We start from the raw sequence: 20,236 nt of genomic DNA, 5'->3' as shown, positions 1-20,236 counted from the left end.
AAAATTGTATTAAAAATAATTGAAATCCTGCGAAGAATTTTATAATTTATGAAAATAATTGAATTATTGCGAAAAATTTTATTAAAATTTTCAAAAATAATTGAATTCCTTAGATGAATTTTATTATTCATGAAAATAATTGAATTTTTGCGAAAAATTTTATTAAAATGTTTAAAAAGAGTAACTAACAAAAAAATTTTTTTTTTTTCTAAAGGGGAAAAAGGGGAGAATATAAATAATTTTAGATGTTTTAAGGAAGTTTATTAATTTAAGGGAATAAAAAAGCGACTAACTGTAATCCCTGCAATCAAAATGACTCATAAACATTCTTTTGTCAAAAAAAACGTACAATTACGTTCTTTAAAATCTTGATTGACGTGAAACACTTTCGATAGAGATGATTATTTGAAGTCAGTGATAAAATTTTATCCTACTTTCGAAATTTAGAATTGAAATTTGGAAAAGATTTGCAAATAAATAATAATAATTAAACAATTCATATTCATTGTTAGTGGTTTTAAAATCAAATATTCCGCTTCTATTCATCTCAATCCTCAAGTAATAGCCTTTATAAGTATATTATTCATGAACCGGAATTCAGGTGTTAGTTCCTTCACGGCATTTAAATCTCCAATGTCTAAACCAAGGCGTAACCACAGTGACACATTTCGTCATTTTTTTTCTGTCAAAACATAAAATAAAATCATAAAACTCCAAGTCTAACGAAACAAAAAAAATTATATTCCGAATTTTCTATTTTTTCTGCATTTTATTTTACAATTTTAACAAAAAATAATATTGAATTGAAATTTTGCCATAAATTTTATTAAATATTTGTGAAAATAATTGAATTTTATTACATTAAAAAAAAATTGAATTATTGTGATAAATACTATTATTTATGAAAATAATTGAATTTTGCAATGAATTTTATTAAAAAATTCCTGAAAATAATTGAATTTCGTCGAAGAAATTTAGCTATTCATTTATAAACATATTTGAAATGTTGACAATTTTTTAAAAGTTTTTTTTGAAAATAATTTAATTTCTCAGAAGAATTTTATTAATTTTGAAAATAATTGAATTCTTCTGACAAATATTGTTATTTATGAAAATAATTTAATTTTACAATGAATTTTATAAAAGTTCCTGAATATAATTGAATTCTGTCGAAGAAATTTTGCTATTCATTTATAAACATATTTGAAATGTTGACAATTTTTCAAAAGTTTTTTTGAAAATAATTGAATTTCTCCGAAGAATTTTATTATTTTTGAAAATAATTGAATTCTTGTGCTGAATATTGTTAATTATGAAAATAATTGAATTTTACAATGAATTTTATAAAAATTCCTGAATATAATTGAAATTCGGCGAAGAATTTTGCTATTTATAAAGATCCATGAAATGTTGATGAGAATTTAAAAAAAATTGTGAAAATAATAGAATTTCTAGAAAAAATATTAATATTTATAAAGATAGGGGAGAGTAGGCTACATTGAACCAGCGTCAACAGTGAACCACTTGAATTTTCTGAGAAATGACTGAGTGAAATTTTTTCTTATTTAATATATAAGTTAGTTTTACTGAAACAAACGATGTCCAAAAATTTCGGGCAAGTAGGTTTATTATTTACAAAGAAAAACTAAAAAAACTGTTTTTCACGTACAAAACAAAAAATTTGGTGGAATTATAATGACGTTTTTTTATTGAAATAGGAAGTTTTAAAAATTAGTAAACTTGCGATTTATTTCGCTTAGGGTGTCAACTTCAATATTCCGATGTGATAAAGAACTTTAAATCTTACACAAATTTATTATAAACAATTTTTGTTGTGAATGTCATGTGAATACAGTGAGTGCGGCATCATTGAACCACCCGAAAAAGCAAAGAATTTTCAATTTTAAGAGTTGTAAAGTTGTCTGCTCTACTAATTAGTAAGAAAAATACTGGAAGACATGCTTTCATCACAATTGTGAACGAGATAAACTCAAACTGTCACTTTACCTACCTAACCTGACATCAAAATATATTAATCTCCTATATTAACAAATGATAACTCTTTAACAACAATTTTCTATTTTTTGAGTGAAAAATAAGATTTTTTACAATGTGTAAGTGGAAATATTATTTTTGAAGTAAATTGTAGTGTTTTATTAGAGGTGGTTCAATGTAGACACATCCTTCAAAATAAGAAAAGTGTGACTTGTTAGAAAAAAATTTAATTTAATTATTTAATCATAATAATTTGTGTTTGTAACGTGTGTATTAACTAAAGGAGTACTTCAGCTTAATTTTTATACAAAAACCTGATCGAAATTAGTAAAATTTTATTAGTTCTTGGACTTTATAAAATACCCGGTTCAATGTAGCCTACCCTCCCCTAGTTGAATTCTTTCAAAGAATTGCGTTAAAATTTTTAAATTTGAAACTAATTTCAACAGAATTGAAATTAAAATTTTTCAAAAAAATACTTCACTGAATGATTTATTATTATATTTTATTTTTCGGAAATTCTCTAATTAAATATTTTTTAGGAAATTAAAACTTCCAATAATTCAAAAAAAAATTCAATTAAATTTTTTCAAACAAATTAATTTCACAGAATTGTTAGTTAAAAGTATGACAATTTCCAATTTTCAAATATTTTAATTTCAAACCTACCTATTCAAAATTCAAATATTTTTAAAAATTCATATTATAATGCTTTTAATATTTAATTATTATCTAAAATTATAACTAAAAATAATTTTTATATCAATTTTCATTAGAAGATTACACAAGAATTCAATTATTTAAATACATAAATAAATAATTTATTAAATCATTACAATTTTCTAGAAATTCTATTAATATTGTATTAAAAATAATTGAAATTCTGCGATTAGATTTATTATTTATGAAAATAATTGAATTATTGCAAAGAATTTTATAAAAGTTTCAAATGCTAAATTTTAAAACATTTGATTTTTTTTGAAAAAATTTATGCAAATTCTATTCTAAATAATTAAATTTCTATGAAATTTTTATTTTTTTTGGAAAATAATTGAATGTTCGTGTAGAATATTGTCAAAATTTTTGTTTAATAATTAAATTATTTTGGGAAATTTTATTAAAATAGTAGAATATTGAAAATCATTAAATGAAGAAAAAATTTTGAAAACAATTGAAAATTTGCCATAAATTTTATTAAAATTTTTGAAAATATTTGAATTTTAGCTACTTTTCAAAAAGAATTGAATTCTTGTGATGAATACTATTATTTATGAAAATAATTGAATTTTGCAAAGAATTTTATTAAAAATTCCTGAAAATAATTGAATTCTGTCGAAGAAATTTTGCTATTCATTTATAAACATATTTGAAATGTTGACCATTTTTTTTAGGTTTTTTTTTGAAAATAATTGAATTTCTCCAAAGAATTTTATTAATTTTGAAAATAATTGAATTCTTGTGATGAATATTGTTATTTATGAAAATAATTTAATTTTACAATGTATTTTATAAAAAATTCTGAATATAATATTGAATTTCGGCGAGGAATTTTGCTATTTACAAAGATAATTAAAATGTTGACGGAATTTTTAAAATAATTTAGAAAATAATTCAATTTCTGGAAAGAATTTTAATATTTATAAAAATAGTTGAATTCTTTGAAAGAATTGCGTTAAAATTTTTAAAATTGAAATTAATTTCAACATAATTGAATTTGAAATTTGTCAAAAAAAATACTTTATTAAATGATTTATAAGTAATAACTTTATGGCAGTGCTTCAATAGAATTAAGTTATTTAAAATAAATTATTATTAGAAATAGAAAAATTTAAGTTTTTTTTTTAAATTGGTGATAATTTCATAGTTTATGAGGCGAACAAAAAAAAACACCAAAATTCGGAATTTTCTTATAAATTCTGAATATTAAATTTTTTCCAGTATTTTTAATAAAAATTCCTGACTTTTCCCTGACTAATTCTACTATCTCTGACTTTTCTCTGATTTCCCTGATTCATAATCCCAAAAGACCTCAAAAGCATCCGAGTAACAATTTTCCAGCGAATCCATTGACTTTTTACAAATACGACGGCCATTTTGATTCCGCCATTTTGAATTTTGCACTTCTGACTTCAAATACGTAATTATTTACAAAAGAAGCTAAAATACCACTCTAATATTATCTGTTTCTACTTTCTAGTTATTTTATTCTTTATTTTTGAAGTTTCATTTGATATCATATTCAGTTCACGAATATTGACTTGAAAAATTTGTAATGACAATATCTCAGAGATAAAAAAATGATTTTCAAAAAAGAAAATGCACGTAGGCTATTTTTGCACGGACTGCTTAATTTTTTTAAATAATTAAAAATTGTCTGAATCATTAAGCAAGGGATGAGGTAATAAATAATAGTTTAATTACAGAAAATAAATAAAGGAGGAAATTAAAATTTACCGTTTGGGCGAGATTTGCAGAATCTTGTGCAGCAGCCGCTGCAGCGGCGGCCGAAGATGGTGTCAGTGGTCGTCTAGGTGGTGGCGGTGCTTGCGCTTGAGGTGGTGCTTGAGGCAATAATCCCGGATACACCCAAGGGCCGACATTATAATATTGAGGCACAACTGGCGGTGCGCCTGCAATTAGTGCTCCAACATAGGGCTCCTGTCCACTGATGACCGTGTACGGAGCTGTTGGGAAATTTTGTTGTTGCTGTTGCTGCTGTTGCTGTTGGGCTTGTGAAGCCAAAAACTGTTGTTGCTGTTGTTGCTGCTGCTGTTGCTGTTGAAGTAACTGCAGCTGTTGTGGTGTCGCTCCCTGCGGTTGACTTCGAAATAATTGCTGAAAAAATCCAAACAAAACCATTCGATTAATATTTAATACCCACATCATTGGAATAAGAAATTTATTCCAATTTATTCAACTGGTTCATTATTACTTGTTATTATTTGTTCCATTATTAACTGTTTATTATTATCTTCAATATCTGTCTATTATTATCTATAATATCAGACTTCGCACTCGATAATTAATTTTAAAAAAATAGCAAAAAGTAGCTTTGAAATTAAAAAAATGTAGTAAAAAATAAGCTGTCGAAAAATTAAACTTGACGACAAAAAAACACGTTTTAGACACTTTACAAAACTGACAAAAATTCCATTCTATATTTTATTTTCCTGACTTTTTCCTAATTTTCATCAAAAATATTTACTTCTTTCTTATCCTACTGCTAATAAATTCAATTCCTGTAACGAATTTTATTATTCATCAAAGAATTTTAATATTTATAAAAATAATTTAATTCCTGCCCAGAATTTTACAAAAATTTTTAAATAATTCATTTCTTTCGACTAATTTTATACAAATTCGAAATATAATTAATTGAATTCCTGAGAAATTTTTATTATTCATGGAAATAATTGAATTCTTACGAAGATTTTTGCAAACATTTTTTTAAATAATTGAATTCTGTTTGGAAATTTTATGAAAATAGTAAATGTTGAAAATCATTGCATTGCTAAAAGTTTTTTAAAAAGTTTAAATTTTGCAAAGAATTCTCTCAAAATTTTTGAGAATAATTGAATGTCTATGTGGCATTTTATTAAATTTTGTAGAAAATAATTGAATTCCTAGTCCCGTTTAATACTTAAATAAATAAATAAATTCCTAAAAATCATTTTATTATTTATGAAAATAATTGAATTCCTGTGAACGATTTTATAAGAATTTTTTAAAGTAATTGAATTTCCAAGAAAGAAATTTACAAATTTTAAAAATAATTGGATTCTTGTGATAAATATTAAAATTTATAAAAATAATTGAATTTCGCAAAGAATTTTATCAAAATGGATCAAAATAATTAAATTTTCGGGAATAATTTTGTTATTTATCTTTAATAATTGAATTCTTTCGAAGAATTCTTTATGTAAATAATAGAATTTCTGTGAAAAATTCCAATATTTTTGTAAATAATTAAAATTCTTCCAAAGAATTAAAAAAATACATTTTTTTTAAATAATAGTTTTTTCGAGGAATTGAAATTAAATTTTTAAGAATAATTACATTTTTTGTTTTATTTTTGTAAAATTGAAGTAAAAATAATTGAAATCCAGTGATGAATTTGATTATTTATGATAATAATTGAAAAGTTGCAAAAAATTTTATTAAAATTTTCAAAAATAATTGAATTTCTATGAAGAATTTTATTATTCATGAAAAGAATTGAATTCTTACGAAGATTTTTATAAAAAAAATTTTTAAATAATTGAATTCTTAATAAGATTTTAATAAAAAACATTTTTAATATTGAATTCTGTTTAGTAATTTTATGAAAATAGTAGATTTTGAAAATCATTGAATTGCAAAAAGTTTTTAGAAATAATTAAATTTTACAAAGAATTCTATTAAAATTTTTGACAATAATTGAATTTCTGTGTGGCATTTTATTAAATTTTTTTGAAAATAATTGAATTCCTAAAAGACATTTCATTATTTATGAAAATAATTGAATTCCTGCGAACGATTTTATTAGAACTTTTTAAAATAATTTAAAATAATTGAATTCTTGTCATGAATATTGAAATTTATGAAAATAATTGAATTTTGCAAAGAATTTTATTAAAATGCATAAAAATAATTAAATTTTCGGGATTAATTTTGTTATTTATCGGCCTCATTGAATTCCTTTAAAGAATTATTTATATGTAAATAACTGAAATCTTGAGAAGAATGTTATTAAAGTCTGAAAGAATAATTTAATTATTTCAAAAAAATTTAATTAAAATAGAATTTGAAATAATTGATTTTCTTCGATCAATTTTATTAAAATATTTGAAAATAATTGAATTCCTGTAAAAAATTCTAATATTTTTGTAAATAATTGAAATTTTTCCAAAGAATTAAAAAAATTCATTTTTTTAAATAATAGTTTTTTCGAGGAATTGAAATTAAATTTTTAAGAATAATTACATTTTTGATTCTACTTTTGTAAAATTGAATTAAAAATAACTGAAATTCTGCGGTGAATTTTATTATTTATATGATAATAATTGAATTCCTGAGAAGAATTTTATTAGGTATTTATGAAAATAATTGAATTATTGAGAAAAATTCTATTAAAATGTTTAAAAAGAATTGAATTGTTGTAAATAATATTGATATTTTTCAAAATTATTGAATTCTTCATAAGAATTTTAAAAATATTATTTAAATAATTAATTTTTTCGAAATATGTAAAAAATAATATTAAAATTTTTATTTTAAATAATTGAATTTTTCGATTAATTAATTTAAAATAGTATTAAAAATAATTGAAATTCTTCGATGAGTGTTATTATTTATCAAAAGAATTGAATTCTTGCCTAGAATTTTATCAAAACATTTTTTAAAAAATTGAATTTTTATAAAAAATATTTTTAGTGAAAGTAATTGAATTATTGTGTAGAATTGTATAAGAATTTTGTTAAATAATAGATTTTTCGAAATGTTTTTAAAAATTATATTCTAAATGAATTGACTTCCTGTGGAAATTTTATATTTATATGAAAATAATTGAATTTTTGATTGATATTTATCAATTTTTTTTTTAAATAATTGAATTTTTTTAGCGAAATTTTCTCAAAATACTAGATATTGAAAATAATTGAATTTCGAATATTTTTTTGAAAATAACTGAATTTCGAATATTTTTTTGAAAATAACTGAATCGTTTTAAAGAATTTGATTATAATTGTTTTGAATAGTTTTTTTATTTCCAGTATTAGCGAATTTAAAGTAATGAAAATTCTAAAATAACAGAAATAATAGTTTTTAGTGTCACAAATTTAAAAAAAAAGTACTCAAATAGTATCATAACGTAAAAAAATGAGTAAATAGTTGGTTTTAGTAGATGAGTGCGAATATCTACAATATTAATATTTACACGCTTCGACTAGAACTTAGAAATTTTAGAATTGAAATCACTCAGAAAAAGGCTAAAAGTCAAAGACAAGTTCTAATGATAAAGATTAGAATTGTAATTTGCATAAAAAATCTGCTCCTCTCCTTTTGCGCAATACTCAAGTGGACTCGAGTTTGTTGAAAACCTTGAAAATGAAGCAAAGGAGCCTTGAAGGAAAGAGGAACCTTGAGACATTGTTAAGGCGTTAAATAGAAAAACAAATTTTTTTCGATATAAATCACAGGTGTAAAAATGAAAGAGAAGAAAGTTGCGGGCAATAAGTAGAAATGTCACATAAAATATTGATGTGTGAGTATAATAAAAGTGCTTTAAAAAAGAAAAAAAGAAAAAAAAAAAAGAGTGACAGGATGTATTATTATGACTGGGTTATAACAGTGATTGACATGATAAGAAAATACCTAATTATTAAATGATTAATAATAATAATAGGAATACAAGTGAAGAATATCAAGATGAAGTTAATTCTGCCATGAGGATAGAACCGTGTTTCTCTAGAGGATTTGAGGTTAATGAACTTTTGCGGACGTTCACCGGCAAGACAAGCAAAGCAAGCGTCGTTCGCCTCTATATACACCAACTTTAACGCTCTCCATGTCTTTGGTCCTTAATTTTTTTTTCAAACCTGGTACTAAGAGACACGAGTAACGGAATGTTTCGGTGAATATTATTGCGAGTCAATAAATGAATAATTCGTCTACTAGATTTCATGATTATTTCGATATAAACACCACACACCAATGGGTAATTAAATAAAAAAAAAAAAAAAAAAAAAAAGGAGCTGCTACTATTATTATAGTAGCAGCTCCATTTTTTTATTTTACACTTGTGAAAATCGTTTATTTTCTAAAATGCATTAACTTGAATTACTTCTCTTTAGGAAACTGAGAGTCATTAAAATATTATGGGGCAAAAAATGAGTTCTAAAAAGTCTTTTGATCAATCAGCATATAATTACGTAATAAAAAAAAAGAAACACTTTTTTTCTACTTTTTTGTCTTGAATAAAAATCAAAATTGTAGGAAAAAAAATTCATTAACTATTGAGTCATCCTCTTCCTTCGGAAGCTGTGCCGTCAATTTTAATATTCAAAAACTTTTTTTGTCAAAACTAGAAAAACTTAATTTTTATTTTATATTCAAAAAAATGTTGTTACAAAATTACCCCATTGTCGGGGTAATTACGAAATAACCTGTTATTTTTACTGTAAAATAATTTATTTACTTTTTTATTTATACGAAATTTGTAAATATTTTGTTTTTTATTCCCTTTCTCGGGTTAATTTTTAAACAAATTATGTTTTTATTGTAAAAGTTTTGATTTACTTTTTTCAGACTTCACACTGAATAATTAATTTTGAAAAATTGACCAAAAAAAAATAAATGTAAAAAATAGTAAAAAGTAGTAAAAAATAATAAAAATTAGCTGCCGAAAAATAAAATTTAACGATTAAAAAACTCATTTTAGTCGATTCAGAATAATCACAAAAATTCAATTCTGTATTTTCTTGACATTTTCCTAACTTCCATAAAAAATATTCACTTTTTTTCCTAATAATACCTTTAATTTAAAAATTTTATAAAATTCAGTTATTTTTACAAACTTTTAGTTAGAAATTCTTCAAAAATTCAATTATGTTCAAAAATAATTTTTAAAGGTAAAAAAATAAAATTTTTTAAACATAAAATTTATTTTAATTAAATTTGACAAAATTTCTAATTAATTGAAAATTTTAATAAATATTTTTAAAATTATTATTAACGCGAATTTACCTATATTCCAAAAATTTAATAATTAAAATTTTTCAAAAAACTAAAAATTCCTATTATAACGCAATTTAATATTCAATTAAAATCAAAAATTTTATTTTAAATCAATTCTTATTAGAAAGTTTTACAAGAATTCAATTTGTTAAATACAAAAAAAATAATTTATTAACTAATTTATTATTTCTTAAAATTGAATACTTTTAAAGAATTTTATCAAATTTTTGGAACATAATTGAATTCTTTCAAAAAATGTTAATAAAACTTTTGAAAATAATTTAAATTCTGCAATGAATTTTATTTATGAAAATATTTAAATTCTTGAATCAAATTTTATTAAATCATTTTATGGAAATTTAAAAAAATAATTAAATTATTTCGAATAATGTAATTGAAATTATTTTAAAATAATAATTGAATTCTTATAAACAATATTATCGAAATTTTAGAAAATAATTCATTTCTTTCAAAGAATTTTATTTAATTTTTTTAAAATAATTGAATATTTTATGAAAATTTAAAAGAACAATTCAATTATTTCGAATAATTAAATTAAAATTGTATTAAAAATAATGGAATTCTTGCAATGAAATTTTATTACTTATGAAAATAATTTAATTCTTATAAATAAATGTTATCAAAATTTTAAATAATTTAAAATAATTTCTTTCGAAGAATTTTATTAAAATATTTAAAATAATTCATTTCTTTTTAAATCTTTTCTTGAAAATTGTATTTCAAATAATTGAATTTTCGCTTTATATTTTATTATTTTTTTTTAAATAATTGAATTCTTTTGAGGAATTTCATTAAAATAGCAGATATTGAAAATTTTTGAATTTCAGCGAAGAAATTCATTATTTGAGAAAATAATTGAATTTTTTTTAAAAGAATTTTATAAAAACTTTTTTTATTGTTTCTAAGAAGAATTTTATTAAAATTTTTAAGAATAATTTCTTATTTCAATTATTAACTGTTTTAAAGTAATGCAAATTTTCCCCAAAAAAAGGAAAAATTTAGCCATATTTGTTTATAATTTTATTTATAAAAAATATTTATCTATATTTAAATTTATTTTTAAAAACTATTTTTTTTGAAATATATAAATTTTTTTTATTGAAAATAAGAAAATAAATTTAAACAAAAAAATTAACTTAAATTTGAATAAATAATTTAAAAGTTACGCGGACTTTTAAAGTATTCGTGATGTTACTCAAACATTTGTTTCACGTAATTCCACACTTCCTGTATTGCTGATTAATAACATTGTACTTTTTAAAGAACGTAAATAAATTAAAATTAGTTTCTCTACATTGAAAAAAGTTAATGAATAGAAAGTAAGCAAGTTGAAATTAACAGTTAACGAACTTTTTACAAATATTTAAGAAACTCACAAATTGCGTACAATAAAAATGTTGCTAAATTTTAAGCTAAATACTTTTTTTTAATTCACAAAAAAAATAATACAAATAATTTTTATAAAAATAGAAGTTTAAAATACAAAATTACAAACTCACTACTGCATTATTTAATGAGAATTTTATTGTTAATTAAATTTTTAATTTTTACATGGATTCAGTGGTTTAAAATATCAAATTTTTATTTTCAAATTTTCAAAAAAAAAATTTATTTTTACTGTATTACGACGAATTTTTATTTGACCTTGTATTAAATAAAATATGTTAAAATTTTTATTATTTTAAAATTTTAAATTATTTTAATTATTAAAAATTTTTTTTATTCTAGAAATTCTCTTCTGTTTATTTAATAACTGTCATAAAAAATTCAGAAACTTTTTGCAAAAAATTCTTTTTCTTTTTCTAAAATTTGCAAGAAATTTTCCTTTCTTTGTTTAATAGTTGTCGTAAAAATTTCAAAACCCTTTGCAACTGAATTTTTAGTAAAATTTTCATGAAATTTTCCTTTATTTACTTTAATATCTATCGTAGAAATTTCAAAACCCCTTCGCAACTAATTTTTTTCTCTACAATTTAATTATTCAAATCCAAAATGAAATAATTTATTGAATAATTGAATTCAATGAACTTCGAAGAAGAATTTTGTTATTTTTAAAGATAATTGAATTTTTGACAAGAATTTTTTATAATTTTTCAAAATAATTGGAGTTTTACGAAGAATTTTATTATTTTTGAAAATAATCGAATTTCTTAAAATTGTATTTGTATCTTTTCTAAAATTCAATTATTTTAGTGTTGTTAACTAAAATTCTTCTATAATTCCGATTTTCAAAGATTTGAATTTGAAACCTTTTAAAAATTCAATTATTTCTAAAAATTCACGTTATAATGCTTTTAATATTAATTATTATCTAAAATTTTAACTAAAATTCATTTTTAAATCAATTTTTACTAGAAAATTCTACGAAAATTCAATTATTTAAATTTTAAATACAATAAATATAAACAAGTTATTGAATAATTTAATTGTTTCCCAAATTCTGAATTCTCATAAAGAATTTTATTATTAATTTTTGAAATAATTGAATTCTTTTGACGAATTTTAATAAAATTGTTGAGAATAATTACATTTTTCGAGGAATTTGATTAAAATTGTATTAAAAATAATTGAAATTTTGCGATGAGTTTTATTATTTATGAAAATAATTAAATTCATCCGTGAAATTTTTATTATTTATGAAAATAATTGAATTTCTGAAATTATTTGTAATTATTTCAAAATTTAATTATTAAGAATTTTATTACTTTTGAAAATAATTGAATTTCGGAAATTATTTGTAATTATTTTAAAATTTAATTATTAAGAATTTTATTACTTTTGAAAATAATTGAATTGCTGAAATTATTTGTTATTATTATAAAATTTAATTATTAAGAATTTTATTACTTTTAAAAATAATTGAATTTCTGATATTATTTGTAATTTAAGTAGAATTATTCATTAAATAAAAATAAGTAATAATTTTATGATAGTTCTTCAAGAATTAAGACATTTACAAAAGAATTATTGTCAGAAATTGAAAAAATTGTAGGTTTTGTATTAGAATTCGTGGTAATTTAATAGTTTATAATATAAAAAAAAACAAAAACTCGGAATTTTTTTTTTTTTTTTTTTTTTTTTTTTTTAATTTAGAACTTTTTTATGAATTCTAAAAACTAAATTTTTCCATTACTTTTAATAAAAAAAACCCTGACTTTTCGCTGACTAATTCTACTTTCCCTGACTTTTCCCTGACCTGTGGCAACCCTGTTAAAAGTGGTACCAATAAAAAAAACCTTAAATTCTGTCATGACTTTTGGACATAATTTGTTGCAAACCAAATATTACGACTGGTAGACAAATTGCAGACATACAATGTTACACGAAAGTTCTCATGGAGTAAAATATATATTATCTTGGTTTCAAAAAGCACTAAAGACAATTTTTTTTTTTTTTTTTTTTTTTTTTTTTTTGAAAAGAAGAAATGAATATGTGGGAGTAAAGTATAAATCGTTTTTAAGAGTCTTGACCTCGTGACGCGTTCGACCTTGAATGCGGTCATGAAGTGGAAAAGAGCGCCTTGGATGTCTGCCTCAAGTTTTACAAGAGGTCATTGTCTATTACAGCTAACGCTTTAGCGATGAAGAAACGTAAGTTAGCGCAACATCTCCCGACACGCTCGAACTATCTTAAGCAACGCAACGACGCGTTTCGGTTATCAACCTTTATTATTCTTGCCTCCCTTTTCTATCCACCGAATTAAAATTTACTGCAACCATTCTTCCCTTCATTCTGTTTATTTAAGGCCAATTTTAATTGCCAACTTAATTCATCATTATTTTATTATTACACCTCAAGGAAATTACAAAAACGTGTAAAAATTATATACAATCTGTACTCAACACAAGAGAATCATCAGAAAAAATCTGGACTTGAATTTTTTTCCCCTTACATTGTTCATTTTAGGTTTACAAAGTGTTTTTTTTTTTGAATAATTAAACTTTAATTTATACTTCAAGATAAAACCTTAAGTTCAAAAATTAAAAATTATGATTAAAATCAGAATTTAAAATTTAATTTTTATTTTAATTCAAAATTAAATAAAATTTTTTTTTCTTAAAATTTGCCCTACCTGCCCTGCTTTAAGGTCGCATTAGATGAAAAAAAAATTATTTTTAAAAAACTAAAATAAAATTCTTCTTAGAAAAAATTCAAAAAATGTTTATAAAATTTTTTGAAACAATTCAATTATTTTCAAAAAATTTTTGAAAACCTTTCGCAAGAATTCAATTTTGGAATTTAATAAAATTCAAATATTCTCAATATTTGCTATTCTAATAACATTTCTCAAAAGAATTCAATTATTTTAGAAGAAAATTAATAAAATTCTATTAATATCATAAATAATAATATTTGCACAGAAATTCAATTATTTGAAATACAATAGTCAAGAAAACTTTCCTTAACTTTTTATTAAAATTTAAAGTATTTTAATAAAATTCTTTGAAAAGAAATGAAATATTTTCTATGATAACATTTTTTTAGGAGAATTCAATTATTTTTAGTACAATTTTAATTGAATTATTCGAAATAATTGAATTATTCTTTAAAATTTTCATAAAATGATTAGAAAAAATTCCTATTATTTGCAGAAATTTAATAAAATTCTTCTCAAAAATTCAATTATTTTCAGAAATAATAAAATTATTCACAGGAATTCAAGTCTTTGAAATATTTTAACAAAATTCTTTGAAAGAAATTTATTATTTTCTAAAATCTTGATGACATTTGTTTATAAGAATTCAATTATTTTCAGAAATGATAAAATTCATGGGAAGAATTCAATTACTTTTAATACAACTTTAATAAAATTATTCGAAATAGTTGAATTATTCTTTTAAATTTTCTTTTAAATTCAAAAAATTCAATTATATTTCAAAAAAAAATTTCTAATTATTTTTTTCAATTATTTTTAATACAATTTCAATCAAATTATTCAAAATAATTGAAAATATTTTAATAAAATTCGATGTAAGAATTTAATTATTTTCATATTATAATAAAATTCTTCACAGAATTTCAATTATTTTTACTACAATTTTAAAAGAATTATTCGAAATAATATGTAATTATTCTTTTAAATTTTCTCAAAATGATTTTAAAAAATTCAATTATTTACAGAAATTTAATATAATTTTAAATAAATTCCATGAAAAATTCCTGTTTTATTAAAATTCTTCGAAAAAAATTAATAATTTTCAAAAATTTTTGGAAAATCTTTTGCAAGAATTCAATTATTTTCACAAATAATTAAATTTTTTGCTCAATTTAAATATTTTCAATATCTTCTATTTTAATAAGGTTTCTCAAAAGAATTCAATTATTTGAGAAAAAAAATTAATAAAATTCAAATATTTGAAAGAAATTGAATGATTAATTATTAAATTATTTCGAATAGAATAAAATATTTAAAATATTTTAATAAAACTCTCTGAAAGAAATGAATTATTTTCTAAAATTTTCATAATATTTGTTTATTTTATTTTTATATTTTGTTTACTTTCAAAAGTTATAAAATTCTTCGTAAAAATCAAATTATTTTGAAAAATTATAAAAAATTCTTGTCAGAAATTCAATTATCTTTAAAAATAACAAAATTCTCCAAATTTCAATTATTTTCAAAAATCTTAATAAAATTCTTGGCAAAATTTTAATAATTTTCAAAAATTTTAATAAAATTCTTGGAAAAATTTCAATTATTTTCAAAAAATTTTACATTATTTTAAATTTTAATTCTTGTGGGAAAATATATAATTATATTTTGTTAAACAAAAAATTTTTAAGTATGAACAATTTAATTTAGAAATTATGAAAAACGTAAATTAATCTTTTGAAAAATTTTAATTAAAATTTATTGAATTTAGTTAAATTCTCGTAAAAATTAAAAACATCAAATTAAATTTGCCAAATTTAATTGAAATAAATTTTATATTAAATTATATTAATTTTTATATTTAAAAAAACTTTACTTTTGTACTTTTAAAAAGTATTTTTAAATACAATCGAATTATTGAAGAAGTTTAACTAAAAGTTTAGAAGATAATTGAATTTTATAATTTAGAATTGAAATGATTACCAGGATAAGAAAAAAAGTGAATATTTTTTATGTAAAAAAAATCAGGGAAATACAGAATGAAATTTTTGTAATTTTTCCTAATCAACTAAAAATAAGTTCTTTAGTCGTCAAATTTAATTTTTCGATAACAACTTTTTATTTTTTTAAAGTCTTAAAGCTGATTTTTTAAAATTAATTATTCAGTGCGAAGCCTGTTTTTAGTGAAAATTGGAATTAAAAATATTTTTACAATTTTTGAATTACAGAATTTCAAAATTTTAGACTTTTGGGCGAAAAAATTATTAATTACTTTTAGTTGAAAGTTTGCTAAAAAGTTGTTATTATTAAAAAACTAAATAAAAAATTATATTGTATTATAAATAAAAAATTAGTTAGTAAAAGAATTTTTGAATTTCTGACTTCTTAAAATGAAAATATAAAATATTTAATGTTATCCAATTTAGCTAAAACTTTGCTAAAATCTTGTCAATGTTAGTAAGAGCCAAAATACAAAAAATTATTAAATTTTATAAAATACTTTTTTAGATAGAATTTAAATAATTCAGGTCCCTGAAGTTGACATCGACGCTCAGCGCGTGTCGAAAACTATTTTCTGTCACTTTTAATGATAAAAATCTCATCCATTTATTCATTAAATTTATTAATTATTTAAATAATTTAATTTAATTATTTAATTTATTTAATTTATTTAATTTATTTATTTAACCAGATCAAGAAATTCTTAAATCTGTAAAAATTGTGTACATAAAAAGATGAAAAAATTTAAAGAGAAGTAGGAATTTTTTTTTTTATTATAAATCCGTTAATTACATTAATTAAGGTAACAAGCGAAGCAATGAATTGTATTTTGAACTAATTGTAAGTACAGAATGAATATGTTGCCATTGTAAAATGTAGAAGGAAAACAGAGCAGTCTACAAAGGTGAGCCACTAATTTATAAGGTTTCCAATCGCGGTTCATAATCTCTCATAGAATAGGGGTATTCTATTGATTTTTTTAGTGCTGGAGATTATTGTGTTTCACAAAATGAAATGCAAATATAAGTAATTAACATAAAATAGAACAGATTAAGTACTTTTAATTTAAGAAAAAAGAAGATAAAATTATCTATAAACATAAAAATTCGTTTCAATATAAAATATCAGATTTTTCCTCCTGTATTTGTGCCATTAATTTTTTTTTTAATTTACTAATAAACTTTCTTAATTATGCATTTCTTGGAAAAAAAATTTTTACAGTTAAAAAGAAATTGGCTCATAAATATATTTCAATTGTAAAGTAAATTCGATTTGTTTTAGATGATAAACAGCAATTTCTAAAGTGTTAATTTTGTAATCTCTGACGAATAATTCCTTTTCTTTGTTCAAAAAAAAAAATATTAAATTACAAGTTATTCTTGTTGCAGAAGAAAATAATTTTCTGTCCTTTTTTTAAGTTTCGGAAAATATTCTTTAACTCATTTTTTTGATAAAAATCCAATTATTGTTATAAATAATAAAATTCTTCACAGGAATTCAATTATTTGAAAAATATAATTTTCAAGCAAATTTTTCGAAAGAAATCAATTTTGTTTTTAGAATTATTTATTTATTTAGTAAGATTCTCTTAAATGATTATTTGTCTAAGTTCTACGCTACTTGATTTGAAAGTATTTTGAACACTTGCTTTTTTTCATAAACTTGTTCAAAAAATTTTTTTCATTTTCCAATTACTTCACTTATCAGGATTTTCGTGAATTTAATCTCAAATAGTAATTAAAAATATTAAATATCAACACGATTATTTTGTCATAATTTCGTGAAAAGTTGAATTCATTAATAGAAATTAAAAAAATTAAAACTAAAAATTCTTTTTTAATTTTTTTTTCAATTTCCTAAAAATTATCTTTTGAGCAACGATTTATAACGTTAAAATATCTTCTTAAATTCTCAGTTTGCATTCGCAAGTCTATTTTCATATTTATCTTTCGTATATGAGTCGAGTGGTTGCCTATTTGATTTTCAGGTTTGCTTTCGAAGAATTCCATTTTTTTCTATTTTTGACAAAGTAATTTTAAATTAAATAACTAAACAAAACAGTATTTAAATTGTGCGAATGTTTTATTTCAAACGAAAAATACCGCCGAATAATATGAAACAAAAGGAATCAAAATTCAAAGCAAATTATTGCTGTTTTCAAAAATATATAATAAAAAATTTGCTTAATTTTCTTTTTAATTTATTTTTAAGTTAAGATTTTCTAAAAAAATTTTACAAATTTCGCATTCGATAATTAATTTTAAAAAAGTAGCAAAAAGTAGCTTTCAAACTAAAAAAAGTAGTAAAAAGCTAGCTATAGAAAAATTTAATTTGACGACCAAAAAAACTGTTTTTTATCATTTCACAAAACTGACAAAAATTCCATTCTATATTTTATTTTCCTAATTTTTTCTAATTTTCATCAAAATATTTACTTCTCTCTTATTATGCTAATAAATTAAATTCCGGCAACGAATTTTATTATTCATCAAAGATTTTCAATATTTATATAAAAATTTAATTTTTGCGAAGATGTTTATAAAATTTTTTAAATAATTCATTTCTTTCGACTAATTTTATGCAAATTTTAATTTAAATTAAATAATTGAATTCCTCAGAAATTTTTATTATTCATGGAAATAATTGAATTCTTACGAAGGTGTTTACAAAAAATTATTTTAAATAATTGAATTCTGTTTTGAAATTTTATGAAAATAGTAGATATTGAAAATCATTGAATTGCGAAAAGTTTTTAAAAATAATTGAATTTTACAAAGAATTCTCTGAAAATTTTTGATAATAATTGAATGTCTGTGTGGCATTTCATTAAATTTTTTTGGAAAATAATTGAATTCTTAAAAAGCATTTTATTATTTATGAAAATAAATGAATTCTTGTGATGAATATTGTTATTTATAAAAATAATTGAATTTTGCAAAGAATTTTATTAAAATGCATAAAAATAATTAAATTTTCGGGATTAATTTTGTTATTTATCGGCCTCATTGAATTCTTGGGAAGAATTTTATTAAAATCTAAAAAAATTATTAAATTATTTTAATAAAATTTAATTATAATTGTACTTAAAATAATTGCTTTCTTTTGAAAAATCTTATTAAAATATTTGAAAATAATTGAATTCCTGTAAAAAATTCTAATATTTTTTGAGAATAATTGAATTCTTCCAAAGAATTTCGAAAAAAATATTTTTTAAAATAATTGATTTCTTCGAGGAATTGAAATTAAATTTTTGAGAACAATTAAATTTTTTGAGCAATTCCTGTAAAATTGTATTAAAAATACTGAAAATCCTGCAATGAATTTTATTATTTACGGTAATAATTGAAAAGTTGCAAAGAATTTTATAAAAATTTTTTAAATAATTGAATTCTGTTTGGAAATTTTATGAAAATAGTAGATATTGAAAATCATTGAATTTGTAAAAGTTTTTAAAAATAATTAAATTTTACAAAGAATTCTATTAAAATTTTTGACAATAATTGTATCTTGTATGTCTGTATGGAATTTTATTAAATTTTGTAGAAAAAACTTCAATTCCTAAAAAGCATTTTATTATTTATAAAAATAATTGAATTCTTGCGAACGATTTTATTAGAATTTTTTTTAGATAATTGAAATTCCAAGAAGAAATTTATTACTTTTAAAAATAATTGAATTCTTGTGACGAATATTGTTATTTATGAAAATAATTGAATTTTACAATGTATTTTATAAAAAATTCTGTATATAATTGAATATTCGGAAATAATTTTGTTATTTATCGACATAATTGAATTCTTTCAAACAATTATTCATATAAATAATTGAATTCTTGGGAAGAATTTTATTAAAATCTAAAAGAATAATTGAATTATTTCAAAAAAATTCAAATATTTTTTTTTTTTTATTTTATTTGAAATTATCTATATAATTGTATTTAAAATAATTAATTTCTTTTGATCATTTTTATTAAAATACTTGAAAATAATTGAATTTTTGTGAAAAATTCTAATATTTTTGTAAATAATTGAATTATTCTAAAGAATTTTAAAAAACATTTTTTTAAACAATTGATTTTTTTTTCGAAGAATTGAAATTAAATTTTTAAGAATAATTACATTTTTTGAGCAATTCCTGTAAAATTGTATTAAAAATAATTGAAATCCTGCGATGAATTTGATTATTTTTGAAAATAATTGAATTCCTGAGCAGAATTTATATTATTTATGAAAATAATTGAATTATTGTGAAAAATTTTGTTATTTTTGAAAATAATTGAATTTTTTCAAAGAATTTTATAAACATTGTTTTGAATAATTAATTTTTTGGAAATATAATAAATATTTTGATAATTTTATTTTAAATAATTGAATTCTTGTGGAAACCTTTATTTGAGAAAATAATTGAATTTTT

At 20.2% G+C, this 20,236-nt stretch overlaps 1 protein-coding gene across 3 annotated transcripts in view; it reads right to left on the bottom strand.

Moving 5' to 3' along the window:
- LOC122505124 (maternal protein pumilio) overlaps window positions 1-20,236 on the bottom strand; it is a 208,270-nt gene that overhangs the window by 33,500 nt on the left and 154,534 nt on the right. For all 3 annotated transcript variants that reach the window (XM_043616585.1, XM_043616586.1, XM_043616587.1), the window contains one exon: window positions 4,450-4,830. In XM_043616585.1, coding sequence (XP_043472520.1) covers window positions 4,450-4,830 — 381 coding nt within the window. The remainder of the gene's footprint in view (window positions 1-4,449; window positions 4,831-20,236) is intronic.

Source organism: Leptopilina heterotoma, unplaced genomic scaffold (assembly GCF_015476425.1).
Source record: "Leptopilina heterotoma isolate Lh14 unplaced genomic scaffold, ASM1547642v1 Lhet_343, whole genome shotgun sequence".
NCBI lineage: Eukaryota > Metazoa > Arthropoda > Insecta > Hymenoptera > Figitidae > Leptopilina > Leptopilina heterotoma.
Note: the sequence above shows the minus strand (reverse complement) of the source record. Positions and strands in the feature narration are given on the sequence as shown.